This window comes from Cyrtonyx montezumae, unplaced genomic scaffold, assembly GCF_038088225.1.
Source record: "Cyrtonyx montezumae isolate F1298 unplaced genomic scaffold, pur_monq_1.0 scaffold_16, whole genome shotgun sequence".
Taxonomy (NCBI): Eukaryota; Metazoa; Chordata; class Aves; order Galliformes; family Odontophoridae; genus Cyrtonyx; species Cyrtonyx montezumae.
This window is the reverse complement of record NW_027071892.1, coordinates 8,385,959-8,413,391: the sequence shown is the minus strand read 5'-3', so window position 1 is coordinate 8,413,391 and position 27,433 is coordinate 8,385,959. Positions and strand designations below refer to the sequence as shown.

Genomic DNA, 27,433 nt, shown 5'->3' with positions numbered 1-27,433 from the left:
ACACACACACACACATCGAAGATGTGGTTCACTAAACAATGTGGCCCTCCCTTGCGTCACCCTTTGGAGCATATCCTGAAAATTCAATAACCTTCTGATGAATTAAAATTGTTGTTACAAGGTGTCATACCACCTTGTAACCACACTGGAACAACAATGCTGTATACTCCCAGCATCTGCTGTGTGTGCTAATGCTTCGGGCTGGATCCAGCCCACTCCTGCAAGCTCTGAAAGTCACTTTGAGCACTGGAGAACGCAGGTTGGGAAGCAAACCTGGGGACATGCTTTCTATAACCTTACCTAAAACAGCAAATTCTCCTTAGTTATACCGTACAATAGCTAAAGATGTTGATGAGTACTTATTGAGTACATTTATGACATAGAATAAAATTATTTAGTTAGGCGCTGCAAATGAAAGCCTTCTTGACAAAACTGCCCGTCAGATTCAGCGTATTCAAACCCAGGGAGCAGCAGACGCTGGCCTTCTTTTATTTATTTATTTATTTATTTATTTTCTCTGGAGAAGACAGATCCTTAACAGTGCCTACGACGAAACTGCATTCTCGACACGCTCGGGTCCGCGTCCGACTGCTGAAGTACCAACTGCCACAGGGAAAGCAGGTGCGGGAACTGCTCGGCCCCACAAGCACAGCCACCTACCGACGTCACCACCGCCGCTCCCGCGGCGTCCAAATACCGGGGAGAAAACCCGGATGTGAGCGCAAGGCGGAAGCTACAGCGCCCACCGCCCTCCCCCGTACCGGAAGTGAAGCAGGCAACATCCCCACAGCGGCTCACCCTGACGGTGCGCTGAGGCTGATGGGAGGCGCTCCGTGCGGGCTTGCACGTGAGTGGCAGGTAGTGAGACCAGTGAATTTACAGGTTGGACGGAACTCCCGCCCACAGCGTGGGGGGAGCAATGTTGTGGGTGACATCACGGACGGAGGATGCGAGAGCCCTATTGGCTCGGGCTGGGCGGCCGTTCGCTGGGCTCTTAAAGGGCGACTGGAGCGCGGGCCGCGCCGGCCGGGCGGGGCCCATGGCGAGTACCAGCAGCCCCCTGGTGAGTGCGGGGCGCGGGGCTGGCGCGGCGGCCGCCTGAGACTCCTGGCGGCCGCTGCGCGCTGGGGAAAGGAGTAGGCCCGGCCGGTAGGCCCGGCCCAGCCCGGCCATGAGGGGGCGGGGCGCCCGCGTCCTACACGCTGCCGGGCGGTGGGGTCGCGGAGGGCTTTCGCTGAGCGGCCCCGCTCCTCTCTGACCGCGAGGAGGGAGGCCGGGCGGGCGCTGGGCCGGCCTCGGTGCCGCCGCCGCTCCTCTCTCCACTCCTCGCTTCCCGGAGGTGGAGCTTTGCTTGCGGTCGCTCCCCTCTTCTTGCCGGCGCTGCCGGGGCCCTGAAAACGCGAGGCGAGAGCGGTGATGGGCGCCCGAGTTCGGCCCGGCCCCGCGGCGAAATGAAGCTGAGCCCGCGGCCTCCGGCTGAGCGGGGAGCCCCGGTCCGGGTGCGGGGCGCTGGCGTGGCTTCGCCGTGCCGCCTCCTCCCCGAAGAATCCGCCTGCGTGCTCGGTGGTCGACTTATTTGTAGCAGAAAAAATCGCGTTGGGGAGACAGGGTAATACTGGAACAGCCTTTCAGGCAGTTGTTTACGTTCGTCTGAGAACGTGAAACTCTTCCATTTTGTGAACACTACTCATTGTGTTGGGCTGCAGCTGATAGGCAGATGTTAAAAATTGTAAATCTTAATTTGCATTGTATATTGTACAGTGTAGTTAATGCAGAAATTCTCTTATAAAAACGGTAGGATTTTTTTTTTTACAGGAGTAACAACCAACATTCAGTGATGTCAGTGTAACTGACACCAGTGCATCCCTTATACATGTGTGGATGCTGCTGTGCTTTTAAGTCAGGTCTTTCTTCAAGTGATTCAGTGAGCTGTCAGGCTCTGTACTTTAGTGACTTTTTTCATTGAAATTGGTAAGGAGGGTCTCCTGTACAGAGTCTGGTGTATCTGCGTTGATTCTTGAAGTCTTGTCTCCTAGTGTGCTCTTTCCTCTTTGTGCTTAGTGATTTGTTTTGTTAAGGGGTGTTAAACTTAGTTGTATGTATTGGCTGAAAATGAGAGTTGATGTGTGGAACAGCCCTACAGGGGAGGCCATGGAGTACTGCATGGAGGCTTATGAAGTAAACTTATGTTCTGTTGTGAAAAGAATTTGTTTTGCACCTCTGCCACTTGATAGAGCATCATATGGCTGTTTATTGCTATTATAGAAGACTTATGTTTGCATGAACCTGCTTAATACAGTGAGCATGCTTCCCTTTGTGCTTCTGTCCTTGCTCATTGCTTTTGTGTATTTGTTTTTCTCCCCCAAATACTTCTATTTCTATGTGCAATTTATATCTCTCTAAGGGATACTTGCCAAGAGAGAATGAATTAAAGATAAAATTAACAATTGCTTTTGTTACAAAATTATTTTTGTTCAGAGAAACTTAATTTCAGTTCCTTCTCTTCCACCTTGTTTAACGTTTCTCTGCTCGGATGAGTGTGCTGACTGACATTCACAGGCAGAGGAGGTTTGATTCAGCTAAGCTTTTTGTAACTCAGATGATATCAATATGGGAAGTGCAGTTTTTCTGAAACTCTAAGCAAGATACAGTAAGTACAGTCTGCATGATGAAATCAGTGACATCAGTGAGTTCTGTGATCATTTAACAAGAACCCCAAAAGATGGGGGGTGGGGAGATAGAGCACAGCTTTGGAAGAAATTCCAGTGTTCCTGTGTCAGAGCAGTTAGCATTCATATCCATGTATGTGGAGGCAGTTACCTACCCTGTTCTTTTTTGAAGCTGTGGTACCAAGGAGAGTGTAGCATTTTTTAACAAGGAAACAATTTTAGCACCACTTTACTTGAAGGTGTCCATGTGGTTATAGTTGTCTACTGTTCATGCTATTAGAAGCACCTTGAGATATTTTTTTTTGTTTGTCAACAAGTTTTCTTCATCTTAAAATGAAGGTCTGGATTAATTTGTCTTTAATTTCAAGAGTGCCTTCAGTGGCAGGCCTAGCAATTACTATAGTGCAAGTTCCATTTCTCCAATGTATCTGTCCTGATAAAGCCTGTAGTGTAGTCACAGATGTGTCTGAATGAAACTGTGAACATGTTGCTTTTGTCCCCTTATAGGGCTAACATGAGCTGTATTTTTCAAAGAACTAGTTTCCTAAGTAAGTTCTGCATCTTGGAATTGGACTAGGCTACAGTATAAGATCTGTTTGTAATTGTGAGTAAAAAAGCTTTCAGAGAAGCTGGAAGGCTCTTTTCCTACACACCTATCGACTGAATATGATTTTCTCCTGGGTTTTCAGCACAGGGCTGTGACTATTCTTTATCGCTCATGCATGGGCTTTTAACTATGGTAAGTTTTATCTTACTGAAGCAGGCTCCAGGAGTAGAAAATAATAAAAGAAACAGATGTTGAGAATTACATACAGTGCTCAAAAATAAAAAATAGAATATGCTTAAGAGGAGTGACTTTGTAGGTATTACTGTTCCTTACATATGAAATGTTGGTAGCTGTTGGAAAGGAGACAATTCAGAGAATAATCAGCACATAATAGCAACTAAATACAGAATCCAGGGTTTGGGTAGGTTTGTTTTTTTGCTAAGAAAAAACATTCTTTAGGTAATTTGGTCTGTCTTAAAATACTGGATGCAGTATCTGTTTCATATAGCTGTAATTGTGCAAGTAGATTGTGCTGAACCTTCTGAAACACTGCAGGCTTGGGCTCATCACAAATGTAAAGCTGATCAGCTTAAAGTAAGCACTGAAGGAAGTCTTGGGAAGGGATGCTGATTGCTGCAGTACAGGCAGGAGTTCTGCCAGACAGAACTGGGAGTGCAGTCACCTTATTTAAGGCTGAGAAAACTAATAGATTTGCAAAGTAGTAAAAATAGATTTGATTTATGAGGATGTGAAGTAATGTTGAAATCTGTTTTTGAGCAATGAACTTGCATCTTACCTATTTTTCTTTTAGAAAAGCTGGCTGAATTGCTGTACAACAAGCATGTTTAGGCAACAAGCCTCAGATAAAGTCAGTCAGAAATTACTTTTCAATATGAGAAGAACAAAACACTATTCAGAAAACAGCTTAGAAGATAAAATCCATATTGGCGCTTTCTAAGGAATTTGTACAAAACCAAGGAATTATTGTCTGCAGTATTTCTGGAAGACGTTGCAGGTTGCCAGGTTAGATTATGTACATCCAGTTTAAAAAAAATGTGTGGGCACACCTTCTTGACACCTCATGTGCAGTTAAGCTTGTGGGAAGTTGTCAAGGTCTGTGGAAGGACTGATGACATGCACTAAACATTGAAGCTGAGGCTTCTTTTTCTGTGTTAAAAAAAAACAAATAAATGCTTCACTTTGCAAATATTCTGTGATTCTTTACAGTAGCAGATTGCAAGGGTTAACTTAGTGTGTTTGTCTGAAAAGAGTGTTAAATTTGATGTTCAGTTCTTTAGTATTTTTGTGGGAATTTGTAACAGTTCTTGATGGTGCTGTCCTGCCTCTGTATATTCTGTCTACGTATTGCCTCCTCCCCAAGTATTCTTCTCCACTCCTCATTCAAGATTGTTCTCTTCCTCCTACATCCTAGCACTGCTATCAAGGAGCCTAGAACAGGAAGTTCTTTTGTGTTTATTAGCCAGCCTTATCCATGGTGCATGGCACCTCTAGTATTGGGGTGCTTCATCAGCTCATGCAGAATGTGATCGGGACTTCTTGCTGTTGCAGATGGCTTCTTGTGAGCCGGGCTGGATCTATTAGCATGAAATGGATTCTCGATGGCTTGTTTACATTTATAGCTATTTGGACCATAGGCTGACTGTAGGTTCTTAGAGATTTTTGTGGTTTCCTGTTTCTGATCTGTTTTGAGGCTTGGAGGTGCAGGGAGAGGTTTGGGTGGATGGCCTTTAATAGTCTTTGCCCCTTAATAAATAGATGATATACAGGTTCTTACTAATCCATTCATTAACTTTAATCCTTACCTCAACTTGGAATAGGAATCTTGTAAATTAGTGGCAGAAAATACCACAGTATGTGTGAGGTCGTTATATTTAGAAAAAGGCATTTGCATGAACTGCTGTGTTTGGGACAGCATTGCTGTGTACATAATAAACTCATTGCTGTGGAAACAGTCTTGTAGATACTATATTATTATTCTCTAAATGAAGAATCTAACCGGTTTAACAGTGTAGAAGTGTTCCTTGTGCTCCCAGATTCTAGTCTAGACTATACTTTTGCTGCTGGTGTGGGAATCCAATTTCCCCTTTATTCACTTGTGGATAAAAGTGCATTGTAGATCTGCTACAGAAAGTAAAGGTCTACTGGAAGGTGATCAGATGAATTATGGGGGAGACCAAGTCTCAGAGTACTTTGTTTTTTGTGTTTTGAGTTATCTTTTATATGAACGTATGTGCCTCCCCATACTTTAAAATGCTTCTTTGTATACCAGGAACTTTCTGAGAATGTGCATGTAGAAAACCAAAGAAGAAAAATTAATTTGATTCTTCACATGTATTCTTCCTGATTGTTATGGATATATGATTCCCAAGGTTATCCTCAAACACAAGGCAAGAACATCCTGTAGAGGTGGTGGTGGCTGTTTTAAGCAATCTAATTGTGTCTTAAAGTATGACAAAACCTGAAAAATTTTGCTCATCTCATTCTCACCGGTTATTGCAATGCAGCATTTTGTGAAGTTTAGCCAGGGCTTGTATACATTTGTTCTTGAAATAGTTACTGTATCTTATGGGGATAACAGGTATCCTCAGCACTGCATGCCTATTATATTTTGGGTGGGGGGCCGGGGCTGTTGGTAGATCATGCAGGCTACACTGTGTGGATTTCTTTTCGTGGTTCTGTTTCCCACTGTAGCAGAGGTCAGGCCAGTTTAGGTAGAACAGTGTCTTTGAAAAGTTATCTGTTCTGTTCTGCCACTTAATTAGCACTTACTATCTTTGACCTTGAACTATATTATCAGGTTGTGATTTTTAAGTTATTCTTTTAAACAATGTCAACTTCTGTTATTACATCTTCTTAGATTTTTCTTTTTTGGAGGGGAGGGTATCTGGTTTTATACAGTGCAATGCACACACATACCTCCCACTGCTAGAGATGTTTCAAGTGACACTGCATGAAGATGATCATAATTGTGTTGGTAGGTCAGATTTGTTTAATCAGGTGGTTGGCATAATGCTTCTTGGTCTGTTCAAATGACCAAAAAGAAACAAAAAAGCAACCCACACTTTAGACAACAATGCTTTTGAAAGGTTGCATGGTTATTTATTAAAAGATTATGTTAAGCAACAGATGTATGGCAATTCTGAGATTAAAAAAAAAAAATTACACTCCAGATACTATTGACTTCAGATCCTTTTGCAAAACTGAGTTGTAGTAAGATTCCTGTTGAAATTGAAATGGAAACTTTCAGACTATTCTTTTAGATGTATTTATCAGTAGCCATTTATGAGCATTCAAAACATAAACTTGCTCAAAACATATAGATTCTGACAGATTGTTTCGCTTGAGTTTTGTTGACTGTTAGTCTGCTTCTTTGAGACAGGTGGGGCTGGTGGACAATTCTGAGGGTTATAAGCTGGATGTTAAATTTTCTGTTAATGTTTATGTGCTGTTTGAGCTGGGGCAGCTCTGTACAGCATAACGCCAAACATTAATCTTCTATAATAATGGTATGTGTTTAATGTTTTTTTATTATTACAAGTAATTAATATTTGGTGTTGCATTTGTTTACTGCATTTTGAAGTAATCGATTTACAGTGTTTCTCAAAGTGCTTTTCCATAGGAAAAAAAAACATCTTGTTGTCCAGGCAAGGTATCTGTCACCTTTGTAACCTAGTACAGTTTTTAACAAGTGCCTAATTTGTTAGGGTTTTTTTTGTTTTGTTTTGTATAGCACTTAAAAGCAGATGATACTGTTTTTGTTTCAAAATAAAAGTTTGGTATCCCTCCCTAATCAGATTTTTTTAACTCCATGCTTTGAGCTCTTTTCTATGCAGAGGAGTAAGTTCTTAAAGTCACTGAAGAAGATGGAGTATTTGCTGACGTACCAATCCATGACTAGTTTTCTCGAAATGTATTCCACCTTTTTCAGTAAATAAATGTGGAGTGTGGTTCTTTGAAGCCTTTGACATTTTTCTTCAGATTTCAGAATGTGGAAGTGTGCTTCTAGGTTTGCTTTCTGAACTGCTCCCTTCCACTGGTATTCCTTCCTGATTGTGGTGATACATCATCTTTTATCAAGCTGAGTTTTAGCAACTTGCGTGTTTTCATATGTCTCCATTTTATAATACCGCTGTGTCATATTTCTGTGGATGAGTGACTTACTGGTTGTGTAGTATATTCAGAACTATTGCCATATCTTAGCTTAATTTGAGTTCTCTAATATCCATTTTGTGTTTTGATTTTGTAGTATAGTTTTGATATCTAATCTGACAGTACCTAGTTATTTTTTAAGGCATATGAATAAGTGTTCTGTTTTTCTTCAGGCAGGTATTTAAATTCCTTGAAGGTAATAGGTGTTGACAAATACATCTGTTTTAAAATCATTTAAATTGACTGGCATTCATCTAAGCACATATAAGTGGAAGATATTATAATAGATATTATAACTGCTTAGTATATTGTTTTTCCTATCTGCACACATTTTTAAATGGATTAATAGAGTACACTGTAGGTCACCTGTCAGAAAGTCTAAGCGTCTGTTTCTAGACAGAAGTTTGAAGAATAAATAGATGTTAGGATATCAACATGGCTTCACCAAGGGAAAGTCATGCTTGACAAACTTGGTGGCCTTTTATGATGGAGTTACAACATCATTAAATGAAGGAAGAGCAGCTGACATCTTCTACTCGGACTTGCACAAAGCGTTTGATACTGTCCTGCCTGACAACATGGTCCCCAAATTGGGGAGAAATTGGTATGATGGATGGACTGCTTGCTAGATAAGGAATTGACTGGCTGGTCTTAATCAGAGTTGTGGTCAGCAGCTCAGTGTCCAGTGATTGGTGCTGGGACTGGAGTTATTTAACATCTTTGTAGGTGGTATGAACAGTGGGATCAAGCAAGTTTGCAGATGATACCTAGCTGAATGCTGCAGTTGAAGTGGTGGAGGGAGGGAATGCTATCCAGAGGGACCTGGGTGGGCTTGAGAGACAGGCTCATGGCAAGCTTATAAAATTCAAAAAGGCCAAGTGCAGGTCCTGTGTCAGGGTTGGGCAATTCCAAGCACAGATACAGGTTGGGCAGAGAATGGCTTGAAAGCAGCCCTGAGGAGAAGGATTTGTGGGTGTCAGTTCATGAAAGATTCAGCATGAGCTGGCAGTGTGTGCTTACAGCTCAGAAGGCCGACTTGTGTCCTGAGTTGTGTTGGGAGAAGTGTGACCAGCAGGTTGTGGGAGGTGATTCTGCCCCTCTACTCTGCTCTTGTGAGACCCCACTGGAAGTAGTGTAGTGAGGCTGTGGGTGCTCCCTCCCTGGAATTGTTCAGAGCCAGGCTGGCTGGGGCTTTGAGCAGTCTGCCCTAGTGAGAGGTGTCCCTGCCTATAGTGGGGGGGGCTGGAACTAGATCTTAAAGGTCCCTTCCAACCCAAACCGTTCTATGATTCTGTGTTACGATGTTTTGATAGAGCAACTGATGTTCACTGAAGTTTGGGAGCACACAATCTGTTATTGTTCTGGGTTGCCTTCATGCATGGCAATCATTCTGGTGTAGCAGTGTAGAGAGGATACAAAAGGAACGCTGATGTTGAAGATTTCACTTATTGATACGGATCACGTGATAATCATTTTGCCCTCTGCAAGCTGTTCCTGGAAGGAATTGGAGTATGAGAAGTGCTGCCTGTTCTGCGTTTTCTGCATTGAAAGGTAAGACTTGTTGCTCTTATTGAATGTTTCTTTGTATTTTCATTCCTGTTTCTTGTTGCTGAGCTATGATGTTTTCGCCTGAATTCTCTTTTAGATACTGTGTGGAATTTTTTGAGGATATACCTTCAGGGCCACCCAATAATCTGACCTGATGACCTTTCTTTTGGAATATGCTGGAACCTCTGCAGTGTGTTGCACACTAGCCTTTGAAGTGAAGGCTGTCACAGATAGGTACTGGAAAATCTGGAGAAGGTAAATATTTTCATTTTGGGATTAGGGGGAGAATGCCAATGGGAAAGTAGTGTATAATGTCTGTTAATTGCCCTTCTTCCTCTGTTTTTCAGATACAAGATCTGTATTGCATTCATTTGCTACATCTTCTCAACCCTCTGAAATACCAATGTGCCATGAAAAGAAATACAGCTGCCTAGCTGTTCATTTATTTTTGCATTTTTTACTTTGCATTTAACAAATAAACCTTTAGAATAATCTAGATTTTTAGTGTTAATTTCTGAGCAATATGAAATTTTCAGACTTTTCTTCTTTATGACAGTACCAAAATAATTTTGTGAAATTTTGGGCCAAACCTCTTTAACGTACTCTGTCTTTAGCAGAATCACAGTATTGATAAATAAGTGGTCTAACCTCTTAAACTAAAACAGTTGTCTGTTTCTTGCAATGTGAAATAAACACTGTATCTGTGCAATTAAGGAAGGATAAATAGATGGGCTCCCTGTTTTTATGTGTTTTTTTTTTTAATTTGGACATTTAATCTTGGATTCATAGATCTTTCTGTATTAAGGATCGGTGTTTGGTAGAGATGTAAGAGCTGTGATTGGAAGAGGTACCCAATGACACTTGTGGTGGAAATCTTACTCTGTGTCATATAGTGTATGTTTTAAAAGCCTCTCAGGCTCCATTTGCAAGTGGGAAGATTCAATTCTTAGACATCTGAGGTTGCTGCTGGGTTGATTTCTGGCTCGGATAACTTATGAAGCAGACTTTCCTGATGTGGAGCATATGTGTTTGTACTGATTTCTCTGTCTAATGGTCTCTGAACTTAGCATGGTTTAGCTTTAATGCTCATGACATATGCTACTCAGTAATTACATGCAGCATGACTTCTGTTGAATTGCAGATGATCCTAATTTTTGTAGTCCTGTGCTCTGTGATGCCACAAGGATAAGACAGTTGGTCTCTTTAGTAAACAAAAATTACAGGAGCTCAGTCTACTCAGGTCAATTAGGTATTTTTCCAGGTATTTAGTCTCTTGATTTTTTTTTCTTGAAAGTGGTTGATTTTGGTTTGCTCTTTAATGCATATGTAGTGTGGGAAGACTTTGTTTCTCCTAGTTGATGTCTCTTAGTTCTTTATATTCAGGTATTAAACTAACTTTTGTGTCTGTATGTTTCTCATTATTTATAATTTCTTGTATTGTATTTTGACTGGCAGTGGTGTTTTGGTAGAGACAAAAGGAAGGTCTTAACTGTTTTCTGATTTACCAAAAGCTGTGCATTGCTTTAAGAGATATATGTACCTTTTTGCTGAATGTGTGTGAGTTATTTCCCCTAGTCTTTACTTTTATGCAGCTGTTCTTTCTCTTTAAACTTTTGGGCTTTGCAAACCAATGTATGTGTAAACTGGAATAGATCCTTGTTTTAGGGTGACTGTTATAAATTAAGGGATGTTACATAATGCCAAGAGTCTTTTAAGTGTCTGCATGTAGTTGACCTCTGTTACAATTTGTGGTAAACACTCATAGGAGGGTTGTACCTGTGAGCCTTAGTCTCATAAGCATTGTTTATAATCAAAACAAATGTACCTCTTGAGGTGAAGAGCTCATTTTATTTTGTGTAATACTTTCTGGTAGCAAGATCTGTTTAAAAATAAAAAAAGACCTTATAGGTAAGTAGATGAAAGTGCTTTTGTGATCCTTGAAGGTGCTCAGGACCAGGTTGGAAGGGACTTTGGGCAGCCTTATCCTAGTGTGTGCCATCCTTCTCAACCCAAGCCATTATGTGTTCTGTGATTACTGCTGCCGTGTGACTTAGTGCAGCTAGTAATTGTGTACAGTCAGCATTTTGTTTTATGTACCTGAAATGTTATAAGCTAAGACCTTATTCACACTCTGTGTATGAGGGGAACAATACTTATTTATTTTCACCAGTAGGGTTTCAGTGATAGCAAAGACATTTACCTGGCTTTGGTATTTGATATTTGGTATATCCTGTCCTCACTTAGGACAGGAGTATACAGTATTGGTAGCTCCAGAAGACCCAGTCAATGCAGGTTTTGTTTGTTTGGTTTTTTTTTACTGCTGTTAGTGTTGATGTAGCTGTATCAGCAAAGTGGTGCTGCAGAACTTGTAGTGGGAAAAATCTAGAAGAGAATGTTGTGGTTGTACCTGCTTTAGAGCAGTAGGCTATTTATGTTTACTTTGTACTTCGATGTATTAAAAATTGCAGTGCTAATGCTGTTGTCAAAATGCTGAATTGCAAAAGGAGTTCTAAAATGTCAGCATCTTCTTAATTGGGTGGGAGCTTTGTGTGTAGCTGGGTTTTCATAGAGAGGAGAATGGGAGGGGTGAGAAAGTGTGAAAGTGAAAATACAGTGATAGCTGATGGGCTTCCTGCACTGATTCAAGTTTTCTTCTCTAATTGTTTTTCTATTGTGTATGGGCTAGAGGGGAAAAGAGTAATAGATACACTTCCTTTTATTTATTTGAAACTAGTGTGTTACTAGTGAATTTGTGAGGATTAACAACCTGAAACTTCAAAATCAATCTTCTTTCTTTTGAGAAAGTCAAACAGCTAACTCAGGCTAGAAATAACCTTATCTTCCTACAACATCCTCTATTCCTGTCTCTCTTCTTCACTCAAGATTTTTCTATACGTGATATTCATTATCATATTTTCAGATATTGTGTAAGTAAATAACCTGCATCCAATACCTATTTTGTTCCACTGTTTTCTCCATGTTCTTTGGTGCTTTTTGTTTGTGGATTTTTCATCCTCCTTCAGGACGATCTTGGTAGCTTGTTTACCTCTGTACTGTTTGCTGTTCTAGGATAGCCTGAGCTGAGCGAGTCAGCTAAAATATCAATTTAGACGGCATAAAAGGAATAGTGTATTACTGCACTCATGCTTTAGTGTGTATGTGTTTTTCTAATAAAACATCAATATATTTCCTTTTCATTCAAATATGTGAATGCTGTCTAACTAATTCTGAGGAAGAACTCTCTGATGGAGTTAGTAAACTTTTACCAAAGAAAAAGCTTCCCCCAGGATTGTCCAAGTCTTCCTGCAAACTTCACGTCATTGTCCTCACAAAAGCTTTATGGAATATACCAAATAGCTATCACTAGAGGCAGATTTCTTACAGGCTCTGTTATGTCATGAAGCTTGAACAAGTTCTAATAAAAGAAGCTGCTACCTGATCTATGCCCTATCATTTTAGTTACAATCCTTAGAAAAATCCCAAAGAAGCAGTAGAGATTGTGGTGCAAGTAGGTTGCATATATTTTAGAAAGAAAATGCTTCTTGGAAGGTAGCATTTGAAGTAGTTGTTCAGTTCCCTTTGAAACTACAGTAGTTTAAATATGTTTTGGGGGGTGAATGAAATGGAACTTTAGTTCTCCTATGTTTGACTTTGTTACCTTAGTCTGAATTTAGATGTCTAATACATTTGTGTATGTTTGGAATGCCACTAAATGAATAAATTGTGTATTTCTGCATAGAGCAGTAAATAATTGCTAATTTTGGATCTAGGTGTGTTAAGCCTAAAGTAATGATTGGATGCAAGTCCAGTTCCATTCTCAAATGGGTTCTGATAGAAGTGCAGGAAATTATTCTGACTCAAGTCTCAAATCATTAGATGTTATTCTTGTTGGACAAGGTGAGAAAGGTCACAGACTAGGTCAGGATTGTATAATACGCCTGTTTTGAGGTTAGGAGGTCATCAAGTAATTGTTTCATTCTGCTGGCAGTATGTTTGAATGCTGAGAGTGAGAATCTATGTTGAGCTGCAGTATTAATATTCTTAAATGTTCCCTTTGCATTGCATTTCAGTATTTTTTGCCAGAGGGGGTTGAGTGCAACTCTCATTATCTGTGCTTCTGGCCAATTTCAGGTAAAACAGTTGAAGCAGATGTTTTACAGACAAATGGAGGTGTATTAGCAACAGGAAGGGAAACCAGCTTGGCTAGTTTGCTTGGTCTTACTTGCAAAAAACTGATGAAAGTGTACCAAATAATGATTTCCTTTGTATGGTATGATAATTGGTATTTGGAATGTCTGTTTTCATATTTGCTGTTTTCTGGGTTGCATGTGTTTCTTTTAGAATCAGGGTGTCTGTATGAGATTAAATACCGTAATCTTTGTTTTAAAAGGTCAGAGCAGAGGTTTTGTGGTTTTTTTTAAGAAAAAGGACTGTAGTTGCAAATGCAACTAATCTGCCTTTTGTATGTGTCTTATTACTGTTCTCCCTCTCCTTCCTGACCCTCCTCTCCTATGTATATGAAAGATAATGCTTGTAGAAAAAGCAAGATTCCAGTTGAAAACCTCTGTGATGCATGTAAAATATATCCTTTGCCTATTAAAATTTTCATGGTTTACTTCTTCATTTATGATTCATTGTAGCATTTATCTAAAAATTCATGTTAATTATCCCTTAATTCCTTTAATAAGTTTCAGGAAAACTACCACTTCTTAAGACAAACTGGTGGTTCTGTTACTAACCATAAAATAAACTTTAAAAACCATATTATTCTTAGAGAGAACTGTACGTGAAAATTTGACACTTTGCTGTTGTTGAGGTTTTTTTGAGTGTGAAAAAACTGCATTATTGAGTTAAAGCTTTCAGCCTTTCACCTTATGGCTGTGTGTATGTTTGCAGCATGACCTAACCAGTGTCTGTACATTTAACAAATTAAAAGCTGCAATTTCCAAAACAAATACTTACATTCCTTCCTAAAGACATCTTCATGATAGTCCTTTCAAACAGGAAGGAATGCAAACAAACTGCAGATGTGTGAGATAATTATATGAAGGTAAGGGTTAATGGTTTCATTTCTCTTTTCAGTATGATGCTGTTCCAATCCAGTCTAGTGTGGTGTTATGTTCCTGTCCATCCCCATCAATGGTGAGGAACCAAGGAGATTCCAGCACTCCATCTGTCATTTCCACCTGTGGCAGCAGACAGGGATCTAACATGGAGGGCACCACAGCTGAATCAAGATCTAGTTCAAACTCCTTACAGCAGCATACAGGACAGCAGCCTCCACAGCCTCGAAAGAAACGACCTGATGACTTTAAGTTTGGAAAAATTCTGGGTGAAGGATCTTTTTCAACGGTAACTTTGCTTTTTGTAAAAGGTGTTTCTTGTTAGTCTGCCAGATATCTTTGATAAACTTCAAAATTTCATGCTGGATGGTTATTAAGATTTAAATCTAGGGAACTTGAAGAATAAATGAGCAGGCTATAGGGGTGCTGATTTAAATTCCTTTTTTAAACTCATTAGAAGTTGTGTATTATTCTGATAACTTGATGCTTTGATTTTTGGGAGGCGTTGCTTTCTAATGCAAGTTTTTGACTGCTATAGTAAAGCTTTATGACATCAAGAATTTGAAATTGGACTAAGAGCTTATCATGGGGAGAACTTCTACCTGGTATCCTGTCTGTGACAGGAGCCGAGGCCAGATGCTTGGGAAAGAATGTTGAGACAATATTTCTTCAGTATTCTTTCTCAGACTTCAGTGTCGTGGCCCTCAAGGTCTTCAAGAGCTGTAGTTATTATCCTTGTATTCAGCAGGCTTAAACAGATTGTCTTTAACCTACTTTTGGCATCCTTGGCATTGCACAAGAATGAATTGCTTAAGTAATTGTCTTAACAAACTCATAAAGCAGTTAATATTTTATTTGATGCTTTCGTAGTTGCCCCATTTAAACCCAATGAGTAATATTCCTTTATCTTTTTCGTATCATCTATTTGTATGTACCTTTGGTTTTGGGTGTCTTCATTAAGAGGTTGGGTGAAGCTGTTGTTTTTGTTTTTTGTTCTTCCTATACAGTGTACTGGTATTTGGGATAGACCTCTGGTAGTCATCAAGAGTAATTTGCACTTAACAACATAACATAGTTTAGAATCCACAGGTTTCCCTAAAGAATCTATCAGAGTTGTTCCTTCCTGGGCATGCTGGAACTTGCTTGTTCAGTCTGTTTCAGTGAGACATTTTTATTTCTGCTCTTGTTAGCTGCATCTTTGCACCTTATTTCCAGCAGAACAGAGAAACTTACATGGACTAGTCCAGACTCTGAATCTATATACAGAGTTACTCGTTTGAATTTTAAATGCAGAATTCTGGTTACCATAAACACTGGGGCTTTAGGTAGGGCTGGTGAAAGTGTGCAGCCAAAACCAGTTCTTAAATGCAGACTCTATCTCTGGCAGTCTCAAAACATTTATCCAAGCTTAAAGTTGGTCGTGATTATGAAATCTGATGATCATTTTGGCAGTGGTTTCTTCTTTGTTGCCTATGAAGGCTTTCTTCTTGGTCTGACTTTCTTCCAGTTTGAAGGGTGATATATATATATTTTTTTTTTTTTGAAGGGTGATATATATATATATATATATATATATATATTTTTTTTTTTTTTTTTTCCCTTGCAATTGTCTGAAGTGAAGAAAGGCTATGAAGAAAGGCTAAGTGAACTGGGACTGTTCAGCTTTGAGGAAATAAGACTGAGAGGGGACCTGATCCAGGTTTATAAATATGTGAGGTGTGGTGGACAAAGTGGTGAGGCCAGACTCTTTTCAGCAGTGTGTGGAGACAGGACAAGGGGGAACGGACAGAAACTGCAGCACAGGAGGTTCTACACGAATGTGTGCAAGAACTGATTTATGGCAAGAGTGACAGAGCACTGGCACAGGCTGCCCAGGGGGGTTGTGGAGTCTCCTTCTCTGGAGATATTCAGGATCCCCCTGGACGCCTACCTGTGCGACCTGGTGTAGGGAACTGCTTTGGCAGGGGGGTTGCACTCGGTCTCTTGAGGTCCCTTCCAGCCCCTATGATTCTATGAATTTTCCAATTATACAATTTTGTAATCTGTGAATTTTTCAGTAGCTGCTGAAAATGTTTATTTTAATTATCTAGTCTAGTTCCAATTTATAGAATTTACATTCACTGTTAATACTAGTTATGAAGTGGATGAGGCCCCTGGTAGCACAAACATGACACTGATATGCACCGCTGTGGGATTTTTTTTTCCTTTGTTATTGTACTGTTTTTATGGAAAATTAGTTAGGAAGTGAGGGTATGATGTTTGCTCAGATGTGTTCAGTGAGGAAGGGATCTAAAGATATCTAAGAATTCATGGTAGGAGGAAAATACTCAATCCAGTGTACACAGTTGCTTGGTAGGGAAGTATATTTGTGGGCAATACATCTGAAATGTCATGGTTTAAAAAAGAATTGATGCAGTATAGGGCTAGAAGAGAAATTAGTCTTTCGAGCCTATATAACTTAATTCAGGATTCTTAGCCAAGATGTATTCAAGTGTGTTAAGCTTGCAGACAATACCAGGTTTGACAGGGCTGCTGATCATCTTCAAGGTGTAGAGAGGCTCTGCAGAGGAATTGAGATGGCCTGTGTTGGTGAATCAAGCTCAGTTATTTAACGTTCTAGTGCTGGATTCTGCACTTGGACCCAAACACCCCATGCAGCAGTATAGGCCTGGGGAAGAGTGGATAGAAAGTCTACTACTGTACCAAGGCTTCTGTTTTCTAGTGATTAAAGAGTTCTTCTTTCACTTTGGAGAAACTGACCTGAAGAAGGACCTGAAAATATTACAACATACTCCTAATATCAAATTTTATGCACTTAGTAAAAACAAACAAACAAAAACTTCTAAATAATTAGAATAATTAGAAGGTTTTTTTAATCGAAGTGTGTAAAATTTGGTAGTAGGAGTATGTTGTAGTATTTTCAGGTACTCCTCAAAAAAAAAAAGTCATTGCAGTTAGGGAACCAGCGTGAGGTGGACGTGTGCTTACATTTTTTGCTGATTCTTAGTGACAGTTTAGTTTGGACTAGCAGTAGTCTAAATACAGACTGGAAGATAAAAAGCAATGTTTACTGTATGTCTTCAGTGAATGCTTACATTTTATTCATTATACATTGTCTCTCCTATGGCAACAGGTTGTGTTGGCTCGAGAATTGACAAGTTCTAGAGAATATGCCAGTAAGTATCAATTCCTTACACCCAACTTTTTAAAAATACTGCATGAATGCAGTCTGATTACAAAATATCCATTTTAAAAACATAATTACGGTTTTAATAATTAACAAAAGAACCTCACAACCAAACCACAGATGACTTTAATGAACTTAATTGGGTTGTATCTCCTGTGTTTTCTGTTTTTTCATTAAGTTAAAATTCTAGAAAAGCGTCATATCATAAAAGAAAACAAAGTGCCCTACGTGACAAGAGAGAGAGATGTCATGTCCCGTCTGGATCATCCTTTTTTTGTCAAACTCTACTTCACCTTTCAGGATGATGAAAAGCTGTGTATCCTTTGAATTCTAAAATTTTTGCACAATTTATGAATAATAGTCCTCGGTTTTGTTTCCCTTGAAACTGTTCAACAGAAGTTGAGATAAACTTGAGGTATTTAAAATACCTTAGAATGGTGGTTGCAATACAACTTGTTTCAGTCATGCTTTTGGTATAAATTAAGCAAGTAGAATGATAAGTGGGGGTGTTATCTCTGTAGGCAATTATATCAAGAGATGAAATTAATTATTCAGGTGACTCTCTGGAAAAATTACTGATTTAACCTCCTGTGTAGTCTTTGGTATGCTAGGAAACTGGAACCTTTATCCTAGATTTTTAATACAGTTAGAGATCATTTTGGGTTGCTGCTATTTAAAGTTTCAAATTAACCACTTCTTTCCTGTTAAATATTTTCAGTATTTTTTTCTTTTGAGTAAAGAGTGTTGGGGGTTTTGGTTTACCAAGTGTTAATGCTAGGCCTTAACTTCTTAACACTCAGATTTTGGGCTTAGCTATGCCAAAAACGGCGAGCTGCTAAAGTATATACGCAAAATTGGCTCATTTGATGAGACCTGTACCAGGTTTTATACAGCTGAAATTGTATCAGCCCTGGAGTATTTGCATGGGAAAGGAATTATTCACAGGTAATCCGCAAAGTAAAGGTCAATGCATAAGAAATGTTCTTCATGATGTCTGAATGTGGGTTTTGTAGAAAGCTAGTAAGAATATAATAGTGTTTTGCTAGGAGTAGTACTGCTGTTAACATAACGGAGAGGGCTAAACAAAGGAAATGTTAGGGGGAGAGAAAATCTGTTATTACGTCAACTGCTGTAGCTGGGATAAGAATAAACTTTATGGTCTAGAACTTAATGTTCCCAACAACTTGTGTGCATTGAACTCTAGAAACAGACACTTTGGTTAATTTGTTTTCCCATAGTTCTGTGTACCGTAACGAACTAGAATTCTGCTTCTGTGTGTAGATTAGCAGGTAGCACATCTGCAAGAAAAGTAAATGTTAGTGTTTCTGCTTTATTGAGTGAACAATTTCCATACATTTTATCAAGTAGGAAAACAGTGAAATTCAGGAAAATGTTTAATAGAACCTTTGCAGTTCTGATGTAATCATATTGTCTGGGTAAGCATGTTTTGTTGTGAGTTTATTAAACAGGTAAGAGCTGCTTGAATATTGTACCAAAGAAGTGTGAGAATTGAGTCATGGAACTTATTTTGGAAAAGAAATCTATAGTGTTTGTAGGTACCCATGCAGTTATTTATAGAACTGTAGATGATAGTTGGTGAAAAGCTGGCTGATTATAATCCCAATAGCTTTAGTACTTTTCTTATTTTTATTTAAAAAGCATTTTCCTAAAGCTTTTCAGTGGAAAAGTTGGGAATAGAACCTATAGGGGCTGGATGTGGTGTTTGGCTAGATGAAGTTTTGCACTTTTGCCTACCTGTGAGTAAGCAAGCCTATATGATCTTACTGCTGCATCACTCTGTCAGATGTGACCTACTTTATGGCTTGGGAATTAATTTTGTTGAAGTGAAGTAGCTTATTTTTGTGCTCACCTATTCATGGTGAACATGACGGTGTTTACAGAATGTCTTCATCGTTTATGACATGCATGCAAGACACCAGACCATTTTGCAGAGTTAATTTATGTGCTGTTTTGAGTATGAAAATTTGCATTTTCCAGGGACCTAAAGCCAGAGAACATCTTGCTAAATGAGGATATGCACATTCAAATAACAGACTTTGGGACAGCAAAAGTATTATCTGCAGATAGCAGACAAGGTATGTCACGTTTACTTTGTCAGGTGACGAGTATAGAACAGTTCAGTTGGAAGAGACCTGCAAAGATCCAGTCAAACTTCTGTAGTTACCTGTGTAAATGTAGCAAGCAGTCCTTTGAAAAGGTAGGTATATTGTATTTATCAAAATGTAACTTTTGAATGTTCTTAACTCTTATCTAAGGAACAAATCACTGAAATATATTAAAACAAATAGCTTGACTCAGCTGAAACTGTAAGCTGTTACTTCGTGTGTATGCAGGGAAGCTCTGGTAGCTATCAAAGTTACTCAGATGTGAGGATTATGGAATTCCATAATCGCTGGTGTTGCTGGTTGCTTAATATTAAGCTGTGAATCAATTATACTGCAAACTATACCTGTTCAAGAGTAAGAGTCCTCAACAGAACTTTTTCTTATTCACCAAATTGGATAAATGTGATTTTGTACTCAGATTTAGTAAGCTGGTGTTGGTAGCTTTTATACCTAATTGTCTAGCTTCTTGAACCAAGTAGATATCACTGAGATAAAGTGATTTTTCTCCTTCATCCAGGTTGGATAGAGAGGGGAAATTTCCTGAAGTTTTTTTCTGGAAGCATTACATAATTCTCACCAGTTTACCTTTGAGTTTTTTATGGATGAGACAGAAGGGATTTGGTTTTTCCATAGATATGCAAGTATGCTTCTGCTTAACTCTTTCACTTTTCTCCGTAGCACGGGCAAATTCATTTGTAGGGACAGCACAGTATGTTTCTCCAGAACTGCTGACAGAAAAATCTGCCTGTAAAAGGTGAGGACTGTACTGTATTTTAGAACTTTACTTACTCTCAGTATGCCATCCAGTGGAAGCTGTAACTTAACATTTCAAAGAAAGAAGATAATTGAATAAGAGTTTGTAATAATTTTTGCAAGTATTACTTCTTGTCTGAGTGCTGGCTTCATTTTATCTATGAGTCCTGCAGGCTTTGGTGTTGTCAGGAAGTGAGTAATGAGAAGTTCTCTGCCCCATCAATATCTTTATTACTCAAAGTCACTCTTTTAATTCTCTTTTTGTATAAGGTGGCTCTAGCATGGTGATTCTTAATGTAAAAGCAACAGAATGTAATGATATGTCAGTTAAGGGAAAGACTGTAGGTTTCTTTATGCTTTTTTTAATTGGCTCCTGGTGGTAAACTACCAGTTGATTTATTTATCTGTTTTATTACTGTGATGGAAGAATGATCACTCAGTAATCTCTGATAAAATGTAAAGAAAAAATATTTCTAATTGGAAAAACTATGGTATAATTTCTAGAAATACTAGCAGAAATTGCAAACGCTTTTAGCCCTCTGCTGTCTACTAGAGGAAAACTTAAAGGAAACTTCTGACTGGTTTGGATAGTAGAGAGACTTGATCACACTGACATCTCCTTTTAGGAATTCCTTAATAGTTCAACATGACAGAAAGCTCCTAACTTGAGTAGTTTTAGAGCCTTTGTTAGTATCATAGGATTTCTAAACCTTATGAAATGTGTATATAGGTTACCTTGAGGTAAAAATGAGTTTCAAAATATACTTTCAGGACAACACACTAAAACTTAGAAATTTTCCTCTCCCATGTGCCTGCATTTTTGTTTGTGTCTGGAAGAAAGTTAAAAATATATTCTCTTGTGTTTTTTTTCCCCCATGAAATATTCAGAGGAAAGAATTTATAATCTGAAGGAGCATGTATTGCATTAAGTTGGATGTGTCTTGGAATTGTGATAGTGCTTAAGTCATCATTTTCATTTTGTATGCCTCTTAATTATGTCACTTGAGGATGCAGCTGTCTTGCACCTGTGCTTGTTGTCAGTTGTTGTAAGGCGGTTACTTCTGTCAAGAAATGAAGTGAAAATAGTGTGGAAATTATGCTAAGCAGGCTCGTCTAATATGTTCATACTATATTTTAAGTAGCAGTAGCTTAAGATGTTTTAATCATCATGGTCTACAGACTTGCAGAAAACATTCTGTATGTTTTTTTTTCCTTTTGAAGCTCTGACCTCTGGGCTCTGGGATGTATAATATATCAGCTTGTAGCTGGCTTGCCTCCATTCAGAGCTGGGTAAGACTTAAACTACTACTTTATATGTAGATCATAAGTGTGATGTGATGTTGGCATTAACCTTACCATTTCTGAAGTGCAACTTTCCATGGTGCACTTGTAGTCTTAATATCATATCTGCTTTAATTTGTGTAATCTAGATTATTTTCTTTTTGAAGTCATGAAGATGGTAAGGTTAGAGTTGTTTAGTGATTCCTTAATCTATCCTGGGATTTCTAGTGTAGTTTATACTGTAAGTTAACTGTGCTGCCATGAGGAGTGTATCCTGCACCCCTGTATTGAACTGTATGAACTTTCTCTGTTGTTTTTCAAATATCTTATGCCTACAGAAGCTTTGATACTGGTAATGCTGCTTCTTGGGATACTTAGGGAGAGAAGGATTTATAGGGACTTCTAACACTTCCCTCACTATTAATATTTGTCCACATAATGCACTGTTAAGATAAAATAATTATGGAAAACCAATAACTAGCTAAATATTTTTCTCTTGCAGAAATGAATATCTGATATTCCAGAAGATAATAAAGTTGGAATATGACTTTCCAGAAAAATTTTTTCCCAAGGCAAAAGACCTTGTAGAAAAGCTATTGGTAAATATTGCTGTTAATGATTTGATTACATTAGGATCATAAAGCTTAGTAGGTAGTTCTTTTTTCCTAACGGTTCTACATACTCTGTTGCACACTGTCTAGTAAGAACTGAGCACTATTAGTTGAATGTGAGAGTGTTTTGAAAGTCAGCATCCATTACTAAACAGCATTTATTTTTTTGTCTGAATTTGAAAGCACAAGCGAGGGAATGTCTCTCAGTCAAGTGGAAGGAAATGGTTCTAAAAGCTATGCATAACACAACTTAAGATTCAGATGCTTGTTTCTTTAGTACCCAAGTGACACAGGAAACAGCATTCTATACATGGTTTAAATATACATTCCTTAAAATGTACATCAATTTACCCTTCATTTTCGAGCAGTTAATGAATGCCTCATATTAGAATTAACAGAAGATTTACTCTGCACATGAATGTTTGATAGAGGAAGAAAAAAGGTCTTATCAGTGACATACTGCAGTGACACTACACTGAATATACAGAGAACATTTTGTGTGATGGATGCTTCTTGAAATTAGACTGTGTAGAGTATTAGGGAGAAAATGCTGGGTGGTTTCTAATTGATTGTATGTTCCTGTGTCCAAGCTAGTTTTATGACAAAGCCAGTGCTCACTGGTAAGGTCCAGGATGCATTGACATCCTGAGAACTGTGCTGGTTTTGGTTGCTTGAGAGGTTAGTGTTTGGCACCAACTACAGCTTCTGGAGCTATTTTGCATCACAGGAATATGGTGTTATATTTTTAGATGTTATATATTAGAATGTGATGTCATATATTTAAATGAGCCATGCTCCATCAGGCATTCTCTGTGTTTGCTTGGTTTTATTTCATCTCTATGAAGAAACAGCTAAAAAAACTCTGTGGACCTGAAAACATGCTCATTTAGCTAGCTAAGTGAGCTGATCTAATGCAAAATTGTGATTATGTTTTGTCAGTACATCTTGTTAGCAATCTTCTAATGTTCTCTATATATGCATGTATGTGCCTAGGGCAATAACACCATCTAAGTTTAAGTTTTCATGTGTTGCTATGCAAATGTGAATGATGCTTGCCTCTTTTTTTGTCATTTTATGGCTGCTAACTTCACTGTAATTTATTCAGGTTCTAGATGCTACCAAAAGATTAGGCTGTGAAGAAATGGGAGGATATGGACCTCTTAAAGCTCACCCTTTCTTTGAATCCATTGTGTGGGAGAACCTACATCTTCAAACACCTCCAAAACTAACAGCATACTTACCTGCCATGTCAGAGGATGATGAAGATTGTTATGGAAATGTATGCTCATCTCTACCTATATATTTAAGTCTGATGCTACTTAGACTTTCATTAAATGAAATAGTTGCTGTTCAAAATTTGAACTAGTCAACGTTTTTCATTTTTTTCTGATGGAGTGAGTGTTTGGAGGGGGAGCAATAGTCTCTGCTTGCTTTTGACTGAGTATACTCTTCTGGTGTTGAGGTGTTGTGGTTTTGGGCTTTTTTTTTTTTTTTTTGAGGTATGCCTGTTAGTCTGTGGAGAGTAGACTGCCTTTTTGCCCAAAAAACAAAGTGTGCTCAATTTAAAAGCAGCTCTACTTATGCAGTTCACAGTCAACTTTTAAACTGAACAACCAGCTCTTAATTTTTTTTCACTTTTTTCTTTCTTTAGTATGACAATCTCCTCAGTCAGTTTGGTTGTATGCAAGTTTCTGGTTCTGCCTCTTCACATTCACTGTCTGTCCCAGAGACAAGTACCCCACAGACATCAGGAGGCAACATTGAACAGTATATTCATGATCTTGACAACAATTCCTTTGAGTTGGACTTGCAGTTTTCTGAAGATGAAAAGAGGTTACTTTTGGCAAAACAAGCTGGTGGAAATCCTTGGTAAGATGTGTGAATGTAGCTCATTGGTTGCACTGCAGTGAGCAATCAAGAAAAAAATTAATACAAATCAGTGTTTGTCAGTCTTAATGTCTTTAAGCAATGTGCTAGTCACTAGTTTTTTCTTCATCTATTTTTAAAGTAATAGCAGTAAAAAAAAGCCCTTGTTTTCTAAAGTTGTGGGTTTAGAATAGACAGAAATGATACTATCAGTACAAAGAAGTTCTCCCTCTGTGGAGTCCTACAGCTAGAATAGGTTCTTTCTTTTTACGGTTTGCATAAGATTTTGTAATGGTACTATCCTGTTGGGCTAACCAAAATGCATCTAGACCATGTATTCACTAGCATTTCTCTTCACTCTTGATAAGATTTTCTAATTTGTGACTTCTTTCATGCCAGGTTTTAGGAAAAAAAAATGCTTTTTGATGTGTAAGAAACTATTATTTTATACCATTGCCTCAAAGTTGGCCTCCTTTATTTTGGAGTGTGATGTGATGAAATGAGGAAGATGTGATGTGTGAAATGAGGAAGAGGCCAACATTTGTCTAGTGAAGTTGTTCGGATTTCTTTGGAGGGAAAGCAGCTTTGAGAGGCAAATGGAAAATTTCTTAGTAGTTAACAGTAGCAGTGATAATGAAAACTGTTTCTCTGGAAAAACTACTTCTGGAGTAAGTTTTTTTCTTTATTTTTCTTTTTAAGGCATCAGTTTGTAGAAAATAACTTAATCCTAAAAATGGGCCCTGTGGACAAAAGAAAGGTAAGAGCTTTCCTTAATCCCCTGTAGCAGAATCAGTTGTCACATTCTTGCACGTTCACAATGAAGATGAGGAACTTGTTTTTAGAACTTATTTGTCTAACCTTGTCAAATTGTTTTGGTTTTTTAAGATGTAATATTTTCTCTTTATTTTGTTGTGTACTTTCCATTTTTAGAAAATGCTGTAAGTAAATGTGCTACTGATACTGTTACACTAAGTCAGTAGTAAACAAACTCTTGTTCTGCCCCTTCATACCAGTGAGATAAAAATCTAGTCTTGATGCACATCTGTGCGTGAATTGAGCTGTTAGTATTGGAAGATACTTGGCTGTGTTATTTTTCCTGGATCTGGCTAGTTTACTGAGAGTAGCTTAGTGGGTAGGGATGGTGATAGGAGGATGGTTGGACTAGATGATCTTGTAGGTCCTTTCCAACCTAATGTATCTATGAATCTATGAGAGGTAAAGGTGGCATTAGAAGTACTATAGGTGTTAACTTAAACGTAGTATGGAGGAGCACCTATAGGATGGTCTGTGTCAGCTTTTCAGGAATGTAGGTTGTCTTTCAGCTAAGTTCTTCCCTCTTTGTTTCTAACTTTGCCAAGAAAATCCCTACTGGATTTGTGTGCTAGAATCTTTGAAGATATTCTGCTTCACTCTGTACAGCTAGGTTTATGAAGTTTTGTTAGAACTTGAGGATGCTTTCTTAAAACAGTACTTCTGTTTTGCACTGTAGTCTCCGTGAGAAGGAATGAAGACAATTAGGTAAAGCACAAAGAAAACAAAAACTCCCCCAAATTCAAATGATCTCCTCTCGCTGAACTGTTTTAATGTTACTTGTTTTAAATTCGGAGAACTACAAATTTACTTTTTCTATTCATGCTTTTTTGTGTTGCTACTTTTCCTGGTAGGGATTGTTTGCACGTCGGCGCCAGTTGCTCCTCACAGAAGGGCCCCACTTGTATTATGTGGATCCTGTCAACAAAGTTCTAAAAGGAGAAATCCCATGGTCTTTGGAGTTGCGACCAGAAGCCAAGAATTTTAAAACATTTTTTGTTCACACAGTAAGTTACTATTGTAACTTAAAGAAATTAATGTCCAGTAACCTTCATGCAATTCATTAATGATGAAATATTTCCTCCACAAAATATGCAAGCAATTCCTTAAACACAGGTGTGTCTGGGAGGATTCCTTGTTGGCATGTTACCAGCCATAGATTAAAAAAAAAAAACAACAACCTTTCCCTCCCCCAGACACACAGACACACACACACAGACACACACACACACAAATACCAACAAACAACAAGGAACCTGACATATGTCGTCCCACAAAAAATAAACTTTTCTGTTAATTCCAGTTTTGGTAAAATTGAAGTGTTTTTTGTATTTGAAGGAGGTTCTTAAGGACTTTTGAAGTTCAGCCCTGCTTGTAAGGAGTGGTTGGCAGGAGATATGCCAATATATTGACAGTTGATATGACTGCTTGCTTAATACTGAGATGACAGATGTACAAAATAATTGTATTTGAATTTAAATTTTGGAAAGGTTGCGAACTGATTCTGAATGATGATTTCATTGGTAGGTGCGTAATAATTACTGCTTCTTGTTTTAATTGTGGTTGGAATGCTCACTAAAATGTTGTTCATTTATAGCCAAACAGGACATACTACCTGATGGACCCGAGTGGGAATGCTCATAAGTGGTGCAAAAAGATACAAGAAGTGTGGCGGCACAGATACCACCAGAATGCTGCTAAATAGTAAAGCTCATCCAAAATCGCCCAGTTTCTCTTCTTGCTGCTAGAACTTGATGTGCAGCTGATCAGAGGAATCCTTCCAACCCATCTATTACCATCTCAAGGGGAAGCATATGTCTGAAATGTTTTTAAAAAAGAAAAAAGGAAAAAAAAAAGGCAAAAACCGAATGGAATTCAGGGTCGCTTTGCTCGCTCTTTGTGCTTCTGTTGAGGCTTCCACATGCGTATCATTGCAGTGAAGATCTTGCTTTTGTGCACTTCAACTCAGTTTCTGCAGCAGACTAGTGGATAGACATTGCATTACCAGCTACACTTAAGATGAGTTAAAACCAATCCACACGCACACACCCTGAATCATGTACCAGCCTTGCATTTTATGAGGCTGGAGTTTTCTGTGACTTTCACATTATCATTGATCTGTATTTCATCAGGGAGCTTTTATATGCCTCTCCTAAGCACCACTTTTTTTTTTTCCCTTTTCCTTTCCTCACAGTCCCTGAAGCTTATTGGTGTATGGCATTTGTAGCCAGGTCAGTTGCACCCTTGTGTAATTCCTAATATAGTTCTGGTTGCAGGATTTTTGTGGTACTTAAATAATTATGTGAATGAATCAGATGTATGTATCTGACAGATGGGCTCCAATGATAGAGGTTGTGAGAGTCAAATGCTGAACATGGCACTGAAAATTTTCTAAAATTGAAATGCTGGCTTCTGAAGCATATAAAGTTTTAAACCTTCAGTTTAAATTTTAATATAAATTGTGTGTTTAATCAAGAGACGATAAACTTAGCAGCATGCTTTTAACTAATACTAACTAAAAAATTAATTAGTTAGTATGGAGGACAAAAACAACATTACTTTTGAAGTAGTAAGTAGTTTTTCTCCTTTCCGGGAGACGAGAGCTAGAAGCTTTCTTTACAGGGTGTGCATGTTTTGTGCATTTTAGTGGGGCCAACCTATTTACCTGGATAGAGAAGAAAGTGTGAAAGCTTTGTACAATTGGTTTGGTTTTTGTTTAATTGCATAATGAGGTGTACAAACAGTCCTATTTTTGGTCTTCGGACAAATATTTAAGACCTTTTAGAAACTGAATTGCTCAAT

General features: G+C 38.4%; 1 protein-coding gene across 2 annotated transcripts; it reads left to right on the top strand.

The window, feature by feature from the left end:
* The first annotated feature begins 936 nt into the window (after positions 1-936).
* Positions 937-27,433, top strand: PDPK1 (3-phosphoinositide dependent protein kinase 1). 2 transcript variants are annotated; one of them, XM_065732652.1, is made up of 14 exons: positions 937-1,063; positions 14,017-14,286; positions 17,131-17,173; positions 17,363-17,500; positions 17,985-18,129; positions 19,183-19,280; positions 19,989-20,064; positions 21,285-21,353; positions 21,847-21,943; positions 23,061-23,234; positions 23,607-23,824; positions 24,521-24,578; positions 25,486-25,638; positions 26,229-27,433. In XM_065732652.1, the coding sequence occupies exons 1-14, from the start codon at positions 1,040-1,042 to the stop codon at positions 26,334-26,336; spliced, it is 1,671 nt and encodes a 556-aa protein (XP_065588724.1). In that variant the 5' UTR covers positions 937-1,039; the 3' UTR covers positions 26,337-27,433. The 2 variants fall into 2 exon arrangements, with proteins under 2 accessions (XP_065588724.1, XP_065588726.1); XM_065732654.1 differs by lacking the exon at positions 937-1,063 and adding an exon at positions 9,048-9,189.